We start from the raw sequence: 18,722 nt of genomic DNA on the forward strand, positions 1-18,722 counted from the left end.
CGTTTCCTTAACGCGCCGTCGACGCGCGTTTTTTATCGATAATACACCAAAGTTTTAACGAATCTAGCATATTTACATTTCGCATTTTATTCATTTGGTCAAATTATCATTTGGCATAGTTTTACTTTGTCAAGTTTTATTTACAAACGTTTATTAAGGAAACGTTTTCTTTTGGCTAATATTGTATTCCAAAACAAATGTTTGTACAAAATGACACTTCGCACACGAACCATCCTCAGAAACTAACTGCTACCAGAAAAGTAGGTTAGGTTAGGTTAGAACTGCGTCCCCCACAGAAACAAACTGCTATCTGAAGAGTAGGTTATTAAGCCATGCAATATTTTGGGAAGAGTACGTTATGCCAAACGATACATTTGACTAAACAATACTTTTGGTAATATGAATGTAATTATTTATGAAACAATAATATGCCAAAAACATTACATTTGAAATTTACCACGAGCTTTGCGGTGAAGGAAAACATCGTGAGGAAACCTGCACAAACCTGCGAAGCGATTCAATGGTGCGCGCGAAGTTCCCAATCCGCACTGGGCCCGCGTGGGAACTATGGCCCAAGCCCTCTTGTTCTGAGAGGAGGCCTGTGCCCAGCAGTGGGACGTATATAGGCTGGGATGATGAATATGCCAAAAAAATGTATTAACTGTAAAATTGCGATAAGTTGTTTTAACAAATTATTTTTTGCCAAATGATAATTTGAGTAAAATATTTTGGGATGTGATACTTTGGGAAAAGTTTTTTGCCCATACATTAGTAATCCCTAAGCAGTAGTGGGTCGCGCGTCGCGGTCGCTAAGAACGGAATGCTACCTACAAGGAATGTTGTAAAGAATTACAATTATTAGTATTTTCGTTTTACCAGTGAAACCTACGTAGCCCCTATTTTCTTTTGAGCACTTAGTATTATTGCGTTTTCTCGACAAGTACACACCGAAAATACAAACTAAAACATGGATGCACAGAAAAACCAGAAAAAGAGACCAGCGCTGGGAATCGAACCCAGGTCCTCAGCAATCCGTGCTGCATGCTATAACCTCTACACCACCGCTGGACCAGCATGCAGCACGGATTGCTGAGGACCTGGGTTCGATTCCCAGCGCTGGTCTCTTTTTCTGTGCATCCATGTCTTAGTTTGTATTTTCGATATGGTTTCACGGGATACCCGTAAAAGTAACAAATTTGGAGTTGAAATAAAAAATACAAAAATACTCCAAAAAACCAATCATAAGTACACACCGGATGCTAACGCGCGTCAAACGCACGTTTGTATCAATACAAACATGATAAACGCACTGAGTAAAATTGTATTATTGAGCAGAAACTCCCCAATAGTAACAGGTTGGTGTAGGTATATATAGTTTATCTTCAATTATGCGTTCAAAAACCATAGGTAATGACCAGCATTACGACATTGGATTCTATTATGAACACGGCTGTATCGTAATGAGATTTCATACATCATTACAGCACGGGGGGGGCGACCACGTGCAGCAGCAGGTCGTCGCGGGCGCAGCTCGTGGGGCAGACATACCTACCTAGTTCTCGTTAATGCAGGTCATTCTCAATGGTTCTAGAACACATGATAGAGGATTTAATATATGGATATAGATAAAATATTGTATGCAACTGTACGTAATTAGGCCTTAAAACACTCATGTGACCCTATTATGAAACGAGGCGTCCCACACTCGTGTTTTAGGGACCCCTATTACGATACAGTTGCATAAAATACTATAACCGATACCTACCGTAATTAGTTAACCGATAGCAATAAAAAAATACAAAAGTTACAGATAGGTACTTAATAATAATGCTAATGTACGTATGGCACAAGTTGCTCCACAAAAGTTAACTCTGCAGTGTGGATGCACCTTACAAGACGCGCTGTCGATACACTATCCTAGCTCAGCGCAACTTTAGTGGAAACAGGCCCTATATATACTACGAAGTGAAAAATTCGAACATTATTGTATGTTGCCGTCCCGTTGACGCTTATATGGTTTCGGAAATACCAAAATACCCGTTTCTCATAGCATCCGTATGCGAAAAGATCTGTTTCTCATTATACCTGTATTCCCAAAAGGTCCGTTTCTCATAGCGTCCGTATACCATAAGACCCGTTTACACAACCCGTTTGCAGGTGGTAGGATCTTTAGCAAGGTCCGCCCGGATTGCTACCACCATCTTGCTCGCTAATCCTGCCGTGAAGCAGCAGTGCTTGCACTGTTGTGTTTCGGCGTGGAGAGTAAGACAGCCGATAAAATTACTGGCACTTGAGGTATTCCATCTTAGGCCTCTAGGTTGGCAACGCATCTGCAATGCACCTGGTGTTGCAGATGTTTATGGGCGGTGGTATTCTCTTACCATCAGGAGACCCACTTGCTCGTTTGCCTTCCTTTCGTATAAAAAAAAACACAAATACACATACCTACATACGTATTAACGAAGGGTGTTTTGGGTTTGATATCAAGACAAACGTATCTTTTGGGAGAAGCACATTTTGTTTAGGAAAAGGTACTTACTGACGGGGACGGAACCGCTTATATTATTGATTGATTGATTAAACCTTTATTTTCACCATATTAACACAAATAAATATTAGGTATTTACAATGGTGTAGTGTGGGTATCAGCCGTCAGGCAGCCCCCCCCCCCACTACGCTACGCTACTGGGTATTTAATACGAGCCTATGTTCACGATCAATGTGATTTTGCTCACTGGATTCTCATAGGAAAACCTGTATGTTTGAGGTGCTGAGGGGAAAAAAAATATATAACAGAAATTTGAACCGACTACAAAAAACCATGAAAATATTTTTCTACCAGTCTGAAGTCGGTGCCTCAGCACGAGCCAGCAGGAGTGATTGAAGCCCAAAGCCCAATATACTCGTATAGTAGGTATGTAGTGAGGTAGACGACTATAGGTCCACTCCTGCTGGCTCGTGCTGAGGCACCGACTTCAGACTGGTAGAAAATTATTTTCATGTTTTTTTTTTGTAATCGGTTCTATTTTTTGTTATAAATAATTATTTTATTTTATTTATTCGCTATTAACAAAATAACAGGAATAAGTCAGTAAACATCTCTATTTAATAATTTACACTTTTTTATAGTGACTTTTTATAAACATATATACAGTGACTGTTTATATACTTCTCGTATTGCTCAGCAACTGATGTTTGTTTTTGATCTTTGGTATGCTTTTGTCGCTCGTAATAACCTAGAAAAAAGAATGTATTAAATATAACATCAGCAAGAGGGAGAGAAACTGCAGCAGGTAATTTTGCATCCGCTGAGGAAGTACATATAAAGGCGACAATTATATTGTATAGCTTGGTTGGCCTGTTGAGTTAGGGTCAAAAGTTTCTTAGCACATTTTGCAGCAATTAGGTCACTTTTTGACACATTCAAAGATCAGTCAGATATTTTAACATAAGTTACTCAGCTGATCACGAGAAAGTATGTTGCTACTTTACTTTACTTTACTTAGTACTTAATTGAAAGATTCAGCGTAAAACTGGATTTCGGTTGGAAACTTGCCCAACTTGTCTTATTCTGTTTTTCAAGAAACGTCTTGACTGCGTAACGCACCTGTAAGGAGTTTCTTCTGTAGAGTGAGGGCAGGTTCTTCGACGAGGATACACATCGCCGTCGAAAACACAACCGTGTAAACGAGATCACTCGCGAACAGAGAAAACTGTAATAAATAAATAAATAATAAATAAAAATCATTTATTTCCAACTTAGTTTTCATACATGGTTAGTAAAGAAAATTTATTATTAGTGTTACTTTATCAAATTTAATTCGAGCCAATTCAGCAGTTGATGATGGTATCAAATTTAATTCGAATCAGTTCAGCAGTTTAAAATATGAAGAGGTAACAAACAGACTTAGGGTTCCGTACCTGCAGGGTAAAAACGAGGTCCTATTACTAACTCTCAGCTATCCATCTGTCTGTCTGTCTGTCTATCACCGGGTTGTATCCCGAGAACCGCGATAGTTGAAATTTCCACTTATGCTCTGAATACTAAAAATAATTAAGTAGGCTCTCATACAACAAACATGGTGTCCTCCTGTTTTACTCGAATTTAATAGCGGTAATAAGCGTAGATTATGTTAGGTACAGAACCCGCGATGTGTGAGGTTGCCAGGATGCAGCATTGATAACTTGCTTGTTATTCGCTAGGGTTGCGGATTATGAATTTATTTTATTAAAACGGAAAATAAAATAGTTCGTTATCAATACATATATGCATTTATTATTTTAAGTCTACTTTATGAATAAGTAATACTACCATCAATCACTTCATTCAAATTTCATCAAAGTATAAGCATATGCTCTGTCATTCAAGTTTCATCAAAGTTGCTCTATCATAAAAGAGTCATATAATCTGCTTTATGATTTATAGATAGATACTATAGTCTTAGTAGGATCTTTGAGCACAGAACCTTGCTAACCTTTAAACTTTATACGCACTATCCACATCTTCAGCAACCTATCTGCTATCTGGTATATTTTACAACCTATCTGCTATCTCTAGCAGGCTATCACATAATAGACTATAATTACGTTAGCTGTTGTCTCTAACAGGCTATCTCATCATAGGTTGGTTTGAATAGGCTATAGGCTACTCATAATAGACTGGTTTGAATAGGCTATAGACGATAGCTGCTGTCTCTAACAGGCTATCCCATCATAGGCTATAGATGATAACTGCTGTCTCTAACAGGCTATCTCATCATAGGCTATCCCATCATAAGATGATTTAATCAATCTTCTTTACTTGCTTGCTTTCAGCTGTTAGAAGCTATATCATTTTGGTAGCCCTAAACATTATCACTCGCAAACATGCCGTTTCCTCTCCGATGTGATATATATAAATTATGACTTTAATCATCTGTTGTGCTCTACTCATTCAACCAGAAGCAAAGCAGTACACAAGAAGTATAAACTAATCAAAAGTGGTATAGTAATATAACAAGCGAAATAAACTACTACTAACACCTCCTTTCATCTCAAGTCAGTAAGTATAACACTATTTATCTCTCTAGTATTTTCATTGTTTTAATATTAGTATTACTTCTGGTGTAAGGATAATAACGGCATAAGGACTTGATAATATATGATAATGTGAGGACTCGGTTATGCTATTATAGTTTAAATACTATTTATAAGAGCGAGTATAAAATGTGTCTTGCTATTTTATTTCTATTGCGAATTATAAAGAATTAAATAGGTTACTTTATATTTATATGTTATAGCTTTTCAGCTATAGTGAGATGAGGAATTCTTGAACATTCTTAATACTAAGTTGAAGATTCTACTACTATCCTGCAATAGCAATGTTCCCCCACCATTCATAATAAAGCAAATGACGATGTTTTCATTTATTATCACATGATGATGTTGTTACTGCTAGCATTTTCAAGAAAAACGGTGATATTATTCATATAATATTGGGTTATCTCCAACCAAAAACTGAAGCACAGATCTTATGCATTTGTTTGGTTAACACATGCCTCCCTCGCTGTCTGGATGATCTCATGTCTTATAATATTAGGTTATATCCAACCAAATACTGAAGCATAGTTCTTATGCATTTGTTTTGATTTCCGATGCTGTGCTGCTAAGAGTCTTTGAACTAGCATAGCTTTTTGATCGGCAGGTGTAACACAAAATACTTGCGGCTTGACTTTTTTTCTTTGAAATATGGATAAAGGAAGTTTGGTTCTTGCCTTATTTAAAGTGAGTATATTTCGCCTGATCTATTATCTTTTCCTTCTTTGAATTTATTTTTGTACTTGTTTTCCTCCGATCTTCGAATTTTGAATTTGGTTTTGTTCCAGGAGTGGCTCCGACAGCGATATCGAGCTGCTGGAAGACTCGTGCGCCATGAGCGGAGAATAGCACGTAAGGAAAGGCGAGAAAATGATCCTTGGGAGGATGATAATTTGCAGCTTGATCGGATGTTTGCGGAACCACGCCTACCAATTTACGACGGGTATTTAATGCATGGAGTTTTCATGTCATCGGGCGTCTGGGTACCCGGAGGTTGTCGGGTGCGACCTGCTGGTGAGAGCGACGAGAGGAGTGACGACGGTTTTGAACTCTACTCATAACATATTTAAAGTGAGTATATTTCACCTGATCTATTATCTTTTCCTTCTTTGAATTTATTTTTTGCACTTGTTTTCCCCGATCTTTAAATTTTTGAATTTGGTTTTGTTCCAGGAGCGGCTCCCAGCCTGCACCCCATCCCGAGCTCCAGCCCGTGCCCCAGCCTACGCATGACCCACCGATGCTGCCCATCCTGCCTTCAAACCTTATCTTATCTACTCCCGCTCCACCGCCACCAACCACCAGCTCAGCTAGACCCCACCCAGCCATACTCCTAACACCGACAGAGAGCTCACAGCAGCAACAACAGCAACACCACTTCATTTTAGATAGACGCGGTTTGGAGAAGGGTTAGACAATTACATTTAGAATTAATATTCATTTGATGTGGACTTGTGTGTGCGTGTGTGTGCGTGTGAGAGGTAAACAGTATGCAGTTTCCTAGTGTTTTCATTGCTTCACGTCTACTTTTGAGAAATCATGATATTATTCGTTGGAAGTGGGATGATATTCATTTTTTTTTTTTATAAATGACCTTCCATATAATTTATCGTTTGGCAAAGCATACCTATATGCAGACGATACTAGTATAATAGTTCAAAATAATGACATCTCGACACTCAAATCTGACATAACTCTTACTTGGACACAGTTATTGTATTGGTTTGAAAGTAATGGCCTTAAAATGAATATAGATAAAACCAACTACATAACTTTTTGCAGACACACGAACAGCATTCCTTATGAGCTGCAACTGCCTATAGCAAAAGTCGAGAATACAAAATTTCTTGGAATTGAATTAGACAACCAACTACGATGGTCGAATCAAATAGATGTCCTCAGAAAGAGACTAGCTAGCGCTAAGTATGCTTTGAAAAATCTGTCCAAGATTCTAAATTCAACAGATCTGAAAGTAGTATATTTTGCACACTTTGAGAGTATTCTAAGATATGGTTTGGAGGTCTGGGGAAACAGTGTTCTCATAAATTCTATATTAATATTGCAAAAGAAAGCCATAAGATGCATAGATAAAGCTAAACCACAGGAGCACTGTCGTCCGTTATTTGTAAAGTATAAAATAATGACAGTCATATCGTTATATATGTTCTTAGTTAGTAGGTTTATTTATAAAAACAAATCTAAATATCAGAGTAGAATCAATATCAGATTGCATGCTTTAGGGAATGGCGGAGACATTGTTTTACCGAAATCAAATAACTATACACATTTTAGAAGAAGTATCAGAGTACAATGGAATAAAAATCTATAATTTATTAAGCAATGATATAAAAAAAATTAATAATTTTAACGAGTTCTCAAATAAATTAAAGTGTTATTTAATAGATAGACCTTATTACTCTCTAAATGAATATTTCGAGAAGATTTATGATTAATAATGTTAGTTAATGTTTATGTGAATTTTATAAATTTGTGTTTTATATTGATTTGTATTTGGAATTATTTTGTTATAAACACTGAATGTTATCGTAAACGAAAAATACTGGTATAATTTAGTGTAAGTAAGTTTTGCATGCCATGTTGTGGCGGAACATACATACATGTAACTTTTCTACTGACATGTCGTTTGTACCAACTTTGTGTATGTTTTAGCAAAAATAAATGATTTATGATTTATTTATAGTGAAAAACAATGTTATTAGTGGTTATCTATTATCTCTACTGGAGGCGGATGATTGTCAACCTTTAAACGCAGGGAAGCGGATCCTATCGGTGTTAAATGTGGAGGCGCCAGCTGTTTATGAAATGATTAGTAGCATTTTCGATGTTTTAGAAGATTGGCAGCATCCTTTTTTCATGATATTCGGAGGTTTTCCTGCGTATGCGTTAGGCTACACTAATGCATACAACGATGTGGATTGTTTGGTCCCCTCGAGTGTTAGCTTGAAACGAGTTTTAGCTCGAAGCGGCTTTAGTAAAACCGTGTATGATGATAGACTGTCCATAGACGATATAGAAGAAAAATTCGAAGTATGGACAAATAAAAATCTAAAAATCGATTTTATACTATTATTCGATGTTAAAAGAAGTTTTGCTAAGGATCGAGCTTTAAACGCGATTAAACACGCACATGAATGCACCTATGTTGTGATGTGTTATATGTTACAATATCTTATAAAAAGTTCTGATAGTGTTCTGTGCATGAAAGGTGTGTTTTGGGGTAAGGGCATCGGTTTTGATGTTACCTATGGTATGAACCTGATTCGAGAGTCGCGACGACGTCTAGAACATTATGATCATCCTCATAGGTGTATAAGAGAACTAGGCTCTCGAGATCGTGCGATTAAGTACGTACGGCGGTGGACAGGGAAACATCAGAGGAATGTCCCCAAACTGGAAATATTAGTACTTATATTTTTATATCATAGAATATGATAAAGGTATCATCACATAAACGATTCAGGGCTTAATATAGATATTTACAACATCAATGCGCTGTTTGATTCGACCCTCCTCCTATGATATTTTCAAAAATAAAACTCTACCATCGGTGAGACGATGATGATGATGATGATGATGATTATGATGAATTTTTAGAACTACGTCGAAGAACCACTCATAACCCAGTGATGCTAATACGGATTTTTTTTGGAACTACTACTTTCTATATTCATGCATGCAAACCGTGGGCGAAAGCTAGTTAGAACAAGAAGAAAAACAAGTAAAATCTTAATTTATTTTTCAACGCCTGATCAGGAGTCGAACCCGCGACCTCAGAGTCTCCAGTTTTAAATTATACCATCCGTGTGGTGCGGTTAGAAATACCATCAGCACATACTAGATAACGATATCCAACTGCAGACGTGAAGTTGTCATTTCTAAGCATGATCTTCTTAAAATCATCGCAACATCATCCTTACGCTGTATAATATAGAGCTCTCACAGCTGTTTTATGCCCGATCTAGGATCTATGGATGCGGGATCCCGCCGGAAATCAGCCTGATACCGCGCATGACGTAGAGTCCGAGGTTGGATCGGAAGTCAGCTGCAAACCGCGATTCGGTGCTGAGTACTTATGACATCAGCGAAATACTGCTCTGTGATTGGATGCTGCTGAGCCAGAACTTCGATTCGATCCCACGATCTTAGAGTCTCCAGTTTTAAATTATACCGTTCATGTGGTGCAGTTAGAAATAACATCAGCACATACTAGTTAGCGATATCCAACTGTAAACGTAAAGTTCTCATTTCTAAGTACGATCTTCTTAAAATCATCATAAAATCAACCATACGCTGTATAATATAGAGCTCTCGCAGCTGTTTCATGCTCGATCTGGGATCGAGGACGTGGGGCCTCGCCGGAAATCAGCCTGATACTTATTAACACTTTTTTTTCAACGCCTGATCAGGAGTCGAACCCGTGATCTCAGAGTCTTCAGTTTTAAATTATACCATCCATGTGGTGCAGTTAGAAATACCATTAGCACATACTAGATAATGATATCCAACTGTAAACGTAAAGTTGTCATTTCTAAGTATGATCTTCTTAAAATCACCGTAAAATCAACCTTACGCTGTATAATATAGAGCTCTCACAGCTGTTTTATGCCCGATCTAGGATCGATGCGCGCGGGACCTCGCCGGAAATCAGCCTGATACCGCGTATCTATCTCTCTCTCTCTCTCACCCATACACGTAGCTGCTCATGCTTTCTCTTTCTTACTCTCTCGATGACGTCGCGCGTGATCATTGAACTAACACTGGTGCCCTCTATAAATACCCTTGCGGGTTTTTTTGGAACTACAGATTTGCTCCACGCTCCACTGAGCCAGTTCTCTCAAAAACACACTACTCTCGAACAAAGACAGCGGATCGGCAATCGCAGCGTAGGACGTCCACCAACGAGATGGATGGATGACCTGGTTAAAGCCGCGGGTTCACGGTGGACGCAGGCAGCTTCCAACCGAAGCAACTGGAGGTACAGTACTTTCATTGTAGCATGGTGCGGGTGACAGCTGTCAATATCACAAGACTAGAGAGTCAAAGTGTCGAAACTTGAGTCGATAAAATTAATAATTTAAAATCTTAATCATAATTAATGTCATCATTAATCCGATTATTGCGCTAATTTTTATGAGAATATTAGTAAAATTCTAGGTTGGAATATTATTTGCCACTTAAGTAAGGCTAAACGGAGTTTGCAAGAATATTTGTTACTTACCAATTAATAAGTACCGATATAACTCAAGATCCATTAGGTCCCATCACTAAACGAGTTTCTGGTGTTACGTTTCATGCATATTACGTTTTTTCATTTAATTGTGCGTTGAATTTAATTAATTGATTATAAAAATCTGATAGCTTAAATTTTGTTTTATATAACATAGTTCTTTATGTTTAAATATTTTACGTCAGTCATATTCAGGCTACAACTGAAATATACTTCCATTTATTTAGACCGCAGCAACTTTTTTTGAGTAAAACGAAACGTGCATTAAGTGTCACCCGCACCATGCTAGAATGAAAGCACTGTAAATGGGGGAGGCCTATGTACAACATTGAACGTCTTACAGTAAATATGATGATGACAATAATTAGTGTTAGTACCGAATAATAGAAACAACCAAACGAGACAAACATCTAAACGATTGCATGCAGTCGCTGCCATCGGGGTGCATCGGGTGAGCATTGGGCTGCTTTTACGCTCCGCGAATACATCCAGAATGATGTTAAGGCTGCTACGCGGACGACGCATGCCAATGTAAAGTTCAACATAGGTTAGAATAGTTTATTTAAATAACATTTATGGCACAATAAACTTTAAGTGCTAAAGGAAAAATAATGGGTCCAATATGTTTCCTTGTGGAACACCGTTTCTAATGTTCTCCAAATTGATGACACTTTTTAATTTCGTAGGCATATTTCGATTAAATTTTACCCAACTTTATATTAAAGTTTCGTTGTGATATTATCATCAGAACAAACTCAAGGAATTCTAGCCACTAAGTACGATTATTGCTTCTATTGCGTATCATAAATATTTATCGTCAATTATCTCATGTTATCTTCAGTCAAGGTTGTTAAAAAATAATAAGAAATTGTAGTTATCTCGTGAAAACTGCCCGCATTCCGAGATGGACCTGTGACCTACAGTTATAGGACTTAAAAAATAAATGACCTCGTGTAAAGGCAATTAATATAAATAAAATTCTTTAGCTGGGTCGTTCGAGCGTTTCAACTGCCCCAATTTTCGTGGTCGCATTACTTTATTAAAAAAAGCCGTGGTGGCCTAGTGGTTTGACCTATCGCCTCTCAAGCAGAGGGTCGTGGGTTCAAACGGAATTACATTTGAAATTTACCACGAGCTTTGCGGTGAAGGAAAACATCGTGAGGAAACCTGCACAAATCTGCGAAGCAATTCAATGGTTTGTGTGAAGTTCCCAATCCGCACTGGGCCCGCGTGGGAACTATGGCCCAAGCCCTCTTGTTCTGAGAGGAGGCCTGTGCCCAGCAGTGGGACGAATACTCTTACTTTCCACACGAGGGGCTAAAGTTGTTCATGACTTGATACTGACCAGTGTTCTCATGTTAAAATAAACGGGAGTGACGGTGGCAGCGATGTTGATATCCTGGAGTAAAGTGTGGAACAAATACATCGCGTAGGAGATGCGTGCCACGAACTTCCACGGTCCCAGGGACAGGAACCAGTTCAAAGGACCCGTAAAGAGAAAACAGCGGCATTAATATAATAAAAAATTGAAGAATACGTGTACCTATTCCCAAAAATATTGGCTATACGGTCATAGTCATAAAGTATTAAGTGATTCAACGGGCCCTCTGATATTCTTCAATCGAATGTCACGCGAATAAAGTACAATTCGGACTATGCATTTGTGAAAGTCAAAGGCAGGTTTTATTTAGTATAGGTATTATTCATTACTTACAGACGATTAAAATAATTTTCGAAATAAATTAAAATTTACGAAATAAAATCAGTCCCAACTTGCGTCCTAATTGCATATTTTCAAGAGCTATTCAAATTAGGTACCTCCATAACCGTGAACACAAGCGAATATCAACCAGCACAGAGTCAGTGACCAGCAGGATCGTCTAAAAGAGTTATTGATGATGTCAGCGAGCTGATTGTCCCAATCCGACTGCATGCTGAGATACATTATGTAGACGACATAGGTAAATGTGGCGAGCGACAGAGTGTAGCATGTAATCGTTATCCACTGAAAAAAAATATTGCGATCAAAAACTATCCTAAAAACTAAACTGCCATTATTCTACGGGTTAGTAGCTATATCACTTCATCTTAAAAGCAGCTGGTCTAGGTAGCTAAGAAGAAACTGGTCTAAAAAGTTCCCCGAATGTCTAGTCGGTGGATCTTCAATCTTAATTCATGTATTCATCACATGTTAAGTAGTGTACAGCAACCGTGTTAAATCATATTATGCAAAAAAAAAAATTGTTGTTTTTTTGATAATTTTATAATGTAACGCAGTCTATTTTATTGGTATTACAATTATATACTTTGAATCGTCAGCTAACAAGATTAAGAATCGCTTGTTGTACAAAAAACGTTATTATTTTAGGTACAGTCAAGTGTAAAAATATGAACTTATTCAGTTCCAAAAATAAGTACCACAGTCTTATTCCGACGCAATAAGGCCGTAGTAACATATTTTTGAGTGGTTCGAATAGATACTTATTTTTGCACTTGAATGTACCTAATTAAGCATAGGGCACTTGATGAAGAAAAGGTCAGATGTGACAGAAACCTTTTACGCAAGACGTCGAGGGCTGTCTTGATGATGTCGGTTAAAAGAATGTTTTGCTTTACATACCTGTGACAGTTTAATCTTCTGTCCTCTGCAGACATGCAAGATGTAACCGAACAGCATACCGATGAAGAAGGGCGGCGATCTCATCAAAGTGTTAGAATAAAAGTATATAGAGTATTCAGCAACTTTTTCTATTGCTTCCCTAAGAAAGAGAACAAATAAATAGTGGACCCACTGCCAGTGAGATTTTTCTATTACTTAGGTACCTAACCTACTGAGTAAATTTTTGAATATCGAACATACCTACCTACCTACTATACTACTATAATACCTACGGGTATAATGTCAATGTTTAAAAATATCGCAAATTTAAATTTTGATATTATCTTTTTAATATAATTATGTTTGTGTTAGTACTAGTTTTCGTAGATTTGGACCCCTCTCAACGGAAACTAGTAAGTACTAGTAACACAAATAACTAAACTGAGGGATTTAGTAACTTCAAATCTGTAAAAAAAAAGTATCGAAACACAATACTACAACAAAACACACAACAACACACCAAAACAAACAACAAGAGAACAATAAAACAACAAAACAGCAACAACAACAATAAAAGGCTATTATAATATAATTATATCGTTCTTCTAAGTATAGTTCTTGTTTTTGTTCAGATGTTGACCAGTGTTAACTATAAGTTTGCAGACTTACTTTTACGCAAAAAGGCCGGTCCTTCAATAAAAACTTACTTCCTTAAATGTGGCACAGTAGTGATGTCATAAATGACGAAGAAGCAAAAGGCGAAGGCAGCGGCGAGGGAGGCGAGCAGGGCGGCGGCGAGCGCGGCCCACGCGGCGCGGCGGCTGCCCAGCACCCAGAACAGCACCAGCGGGGACACCACGTGCAGCTGCATGTCCACCGACAGATACCAGGAAGGGTGCACGCACTAAGATACAGGTATTCGAAAAAAGAAAAAGAGAAAGAATGAGAGAATAGTCATGTCATGTCAGCCGAAAAACGTCCACTGCGTCCACTGCTGCTTTCCGCATCCACCGCGATAGGTGAAAAATAGAAGAACACAGTAATATAGGTACTTACCTACTATAAGTTCCTGCACCGTACGGGTGGTGACTCCAAAATTGACACGGAACAAGGGTCTCCTCTCAGCATTATATTATTATGCTCTACAGTAGTGCAGCAACGCTGGTTTTCTATAGAGCCCTTGATTAAGTCCAGTTGATTGTACTTGCATACTGTTATCAAAACTACATATCCGTAGGTAGGTACCAAGTTTCAAGTCGATGCCATAAACCCTTAAAAGAGTTGCGTCCTGCGTAGACGATCTTGGCCGGACCACCAGAATTTCACAAACGGGCGGTTATATTTACACCAAATTTACGATGAGTATGCAAAATTTTAGCTCAATCAGTTACCAGAAAATGGTCCATTAAAATGAGTTGGAGATTTAGAAACCTTAACTTACAACCTATGTCCAACAGTGAACGTACTACAGCTGATATGATGATGATGATGATGAACTTGCATAGTCCTTGAGAAAGTTGCAAATTAAAACTTGTAAACACATGAAATATGATGATAGGAAAGGAGACCATTAAAATATGTCTGCAGGCATAATCACATTTCCAAAATTTGAGAAGTGTAGAATTGCCATGACATGCAACATCGTACAGATCGATCCACGCCTGATGGCCTCTTGGAGAGGCCCACGGTCATACAACGAGCTATGGAGACAGTGAAATGCTTGGAGCTTCTTTACAAAATAGAATCCAGAATAAGGAAATTCGCCTAAGAACTAAAATATGCAAGTTGGCTATGGGCTGGCCACATTGCTCAAAGAACAGATAATCGTTGAGCGTGAAGCGTGAAAACTCCCCGAGCAGCGATCACGAACAGGAAGACGAAGCAGCAAGCCTCCCACTAAGTGTCCACCTACGTAGTGGGAGGCTGTCGACTATTCGTTATCTGTTCTTCAAGCGATTTGGCCCGCCCAACTGACGATATCGTTAGTGTTGTGAGCAATCAGTGGATCCATTCCATACGTGACGAGTTATCGTTCCTTGTGGCTTTTTAAGGGGGAGGCCATTGTTCAGCAGTGGACGTCTTCCGGCTGATGATGATGACGATGTACAATATCGAAATAGATACCATGTTAAGAGGGTTGAAGATATTCTGCACGTGCAGTAATGCGCTCCACCAGTAGTGGCGGCAGTCACCAACCCACTTAGCAACGACGTGCCAGCCGGGCCCGTCAGCCGCCCGGTGCATAAGCGACGCTTGCAGCAGCACTGCAGCCGCCAGCAGCGGGAACAGCCGCAGGAAGCGGTTCAGGTAGAACCAGGGCAGGCTCCGCAGCAACGACGCTGGAAGGAGCCCACACTTATAATTACATAACGCATGAAAAAATATCAAATACGTCCTACCGGCACATTCCTTCCACACCTTTGTTATGCCAGATATAGCTGCTTGTGACTGCACTTTACATTGTAAGTGTAGCAACTTATAGCGCCATCTAGTGAGCAAATATAGAAATTCCAACATCCTACATAGCGTCATCGGAATTTCTCAACTCGGACGCATAAAACTATACAACTTCTGACGCTCTTACTTAAGACTTCGGTCTCACGGCATAACACCTGCCTGCATGGAGCAGATATTTGTATTGTAGTTAGCTTTTCCCATAGAAATATCAGCCTCTGCAAATAAATGGCGAAAAAGCAGCGTTTCCACCAATAATGTGCGAGGATGTAGCGAGGAATATGTTTTTCATAAACCAAAAAGAAACGCTTCATTTACACATCCTCGCACAGCACATCTCTGGTGGAAACAGGTGAGCGGAGCGAGGCGAGGTAAATGAAGCGTTTCTATTGGTTAATGGAAAACATATTCTTCGCACCACATCCTCACATATTAATGGTGGAACGGCTTCTTAACTTAAGTACGTATTGTAGATATTGGTGCTAACTTTGTTTCATTTTGTTGACGGTGGTGTACACCAGCAGCAAGCCGCTCAGAGTGAAGAAGGAGTCCACTGCGATATCGCACGATGCCATCCACATAGCTTGTTTCTTCCTTATCCACTACGAAAAGACAAATATATTGCTTAACTAGCTGTTGCCCGCGACTCCGTCTGCGTAGAATTCATTTAATCCCGCGGGAATTGTGCAATTTTCATACCGAATTTCATCTAAATCGCTTCAGCGGTTAAGACGTGATGAGGTAACAAATAAATAAACAGACTTACAAACTTTCGCATTTATAATAGCCACGTAGTATTCGTTTATCGCTATCCCGCGGGAACTATGCAATATATATATATATATATATATCTGTACGGTGTACCTGATCCACATCAAAACTGTTAACGACGTTGCTTGCAAAAAAAAAGTGCGACCCAAAGGTATGGTAGATAATGATGATCAGAATGGAAAGGGAGCGGATGCCGTCCAGACAGTCCAGGGCCCTGGGCTTGTTGAAGGTCAGCAGCCGGCGCGTGTTGGAGTACAGAGAACAGGTGCGGAGTAGCTCGCTGGCATGTTCCGGATCTGACGAAACATGAATTACCATCTATGTATACTATCAAGGCCTTGGCTATGGTGGATCCGGTAATGCACCATCACAAGATTTATGGCAAAATATGCAGTAACTGATGAAAATGGGCTAAATGTTATTATGATCCGGTCTTGACAAACGAAAAAATATGAAATAAATTAAAACTTCTACCTTTTCCCAATATGAATATGTGTCGTACTTCATATGCTGTGCTGATGAGGGTCAACATTCCAAGCACAGAGAACACGATCCTGGAATTTAAAATATTGGTACATACGACCATTACTTAAATAATAAGATGTCTAAAGATATTGTTATTATAAAAAATTTCAAAGAAATACGCGACATTAAGCTTACACTGCTACATAATCGGCTGCGACAAAAGGCTTGTCGTGCGGCAGCCGGCAGTACTGCTCCGTGTAGTTGAAGCCGACGACAGGGTGCGCAGTGTAGGGCGCCAGCACTGCCTCCACGGCGCACGACTTGGGAACACACACAGCTAGAGACAGGGACTTGCCGGCGTACTTCTGCATCAGAGCCTCAGGCAACGCCACTTCCGTCCAGGTCACATTCTCTGACGCTGAGACACCGGTCAAGGAGGGTATCCTGACAACAGGAGGCGTCAGCGGAGCTTGGATCATGCAGTATTTCCCTTGGACGTTGGTGCCGGGGAAGTCTTGGTTTATGGCCAGGCATTGGTGGTAGTTGCCCAAACTGGCCAAGTTGCCGCCGAGCAGGCCTTCAGGTGCGCGGAAACTTGCGTCATAGACTGTCAGAAGCAAAAAATATTTAGTGTCTTAGCTATATATACGGAGTATCTGAATATCAGATGATACTGATAGACTTGTTTGAATTTGAACCCAACGTTGACTGTATATTATGACTTTCTAGATGCTTTGCAGATGTAAAAATAAAATACTAAGTAGGTACATCATATTTCATTAATTTTGAATCGTTATAAGGGATCCTAAAATGTTTCGTGTACCACCTTTAGCTTTTCTGTATTGCAGTTTGATAGACTTTTAAAATAACTTTGTTCTAAAAACAAGGGTGCATAGCAACTCACTTACGTAAGTTTCTCATGCCGCATGCACGGATTTCTCTCGGTCTCGTCGTCGAACAAGCGTCAGCGCTGATATAACTGAGGAGGGACTTACAGCGCGCCTCATGCCGGCCAGCTGACGCGCAAGTCTGTCTGTCACAGCTCGTCGGCGAGATGAGTCGTCAGCGCTGAGATAAACTGAGAAGGCACTTACAGTCAGCCCGCCAGCCCGCCGCATGCCGGCCACTGAGCGCCGGCTGCAGCGCTGCTCGGTACAGCTCGTCGTCGAACAAGTCGTCAGCGCTGTGATATAACTGAGAAGGCACTTACAGTCAGCCCGCCTCATGCCGGCCAGCTGACGCGCGCACAGCGCCGGCTGCAGCGCTGCTCGGTACAGCTCGTCGTCGAACAAGTCGTCAGCGCTGAGATATAACTGAGAAGGCACTTACAGTCAGCCCGCCTCATGCCGGCCAGCTGACGCGCGCACAGCGCCGGCTGCAGCGCTGCTCGGTACAGCTCGTCGTCGAACAAGTCGTCAGCGCTGAGATATAACTGAGAAGGCACTTACAGTCAGCCCGCCTCATGCCGGCCAGCTGACGCGCGCACAGCGCCGGCTGCAGCGCTGCTCGGTACAGCTCGTCGTCGAACAAGTCGTCAGCGCTGAGATATAACTGAGAAGGCACTTACAGTCAGCCCGCCTCATGCCGGCCAGCTGACGCGCGCACAGCGCCGGCTGCAGCGCTGCTCGGTACAGCTCGTCGTCGAACAAGTCGTCAGCGCTGAGATATAACTGAGAAGGCACTTACAGTAGCCCGCCTCATGCCGGCTAGCTGACGTGCGCACAGCGCCGGCTGCAGCGCTGCTCGGTACAGCTCGTCGTCAAACACGTCAGCGCTGCTCGCGCCCGACACGCCAAATAGAAACAACACACGCATTGGCACAGCGAGCATTTTGAATGTAACGTTACGAACGCAAAAAAAAACAAACTGAAAATGAATGAAGAATAATACAAAATGACGTTGGTAAAAATAGTTAGCCTACACAAACTGAATGCTCTTCCCAAGTAAAGGTTAACTGGTACAGATGCACAAGTTCGTCTTTGTACATGTAGAATCTCAACGTTTGTCAATTGTGTTTGTTTCTTTATTTTTGTGCAGTATATTGTTTACTACCTACTTGTCCGCGTGTTCCCCTGTTCACGAATTTTTTTTAATAATTTGCGTAACAAA

General features: G+C 40.1%; 2 protein-coding genes and 1 long non-coding RNA gene across 3 annotated transcripts; all 3 read right to left on the reverse strand.

The window, feature by feature from the left end:
* Positions 1-3,158: 3,158 nt before the first annotated feature.
* On the reverse strand, positions 3,159-4,096 carry LOC141442929 (uncharacterized). Its single transcript, XR_012452990.1, has 3 exons — positions 3,922-4,096; positions 3,608-3,713; positions 3,159-3,236 (listed from the first exon to the last, which is right to left on the reverse strand). It is a non-coding gene; the product is annotated as an uncharacterized lncRNA (long non-coding RNA).
* A 4,966-nt stretch (positions 4,097-9,062) lies between these two features.
* On the reverse strand, positions 9,063-14,089 carry LOC141443102 (O-acyltransferase like protein-like). Its single transcript, XM_074108314.1, has 4 exons — positions 13,631-14,089; positions 12,945-13,083; positions 12,143-12,329; positions 9,063-9,139 (listed from the first exon to the last, which is right to left on the reverse strand). The coding sequence occupies exons 1-4, from the start codon at positions 13,792-13,794 to the stop codon at positions 9,063-9,065; spliced, it is 567 nt and encodes a 188-aa protein (XP_073964415.1). The 5' UTR covers positions 13,795-14,089.
* Positions 14,090-14,969: 880 nt separating this feature from the next.
* On the reverse strand, positions 14,970-18,443 carry LOC141443103 (nose resistant to fluoxetine protein 6-like). Its single transcript, XM_074108316.1, has 6 exons — positions 18,329-18,443; positions 16,809-17,220; positions 16,623-16,702; positions 16,242-16,444; positions 15,865-15,979; positions 14,970-15,262 (listed from the first exon to the last, which is right to left on the reverse strand). Exons 1-6 carry the CDS (start codon positions 18,441-18,443, stop codon positions 14,970-14,972), a joined length of 1,218 nt encoding a protein of 405 aa, XP_073964417.1.
* Positions 18,444-18,722: the final 279 nt, after the last annotated feature.

Source organism: Choristoneura fumiferana, chromosome 26 (genome assembly GCF_025370935.1).
Source record: "Choristoneura fumiferana chromosome 26, NRCan_CFum_1, whole genome shotgun sequence".
Taxonomy (NCBI): domain Eukaryota; kingdom Metazoa; phylum Arthropoda; class Insecta; order Lepidoptera; family Tortricidae; genus Choristoneura; species Choristoneura fumiferana.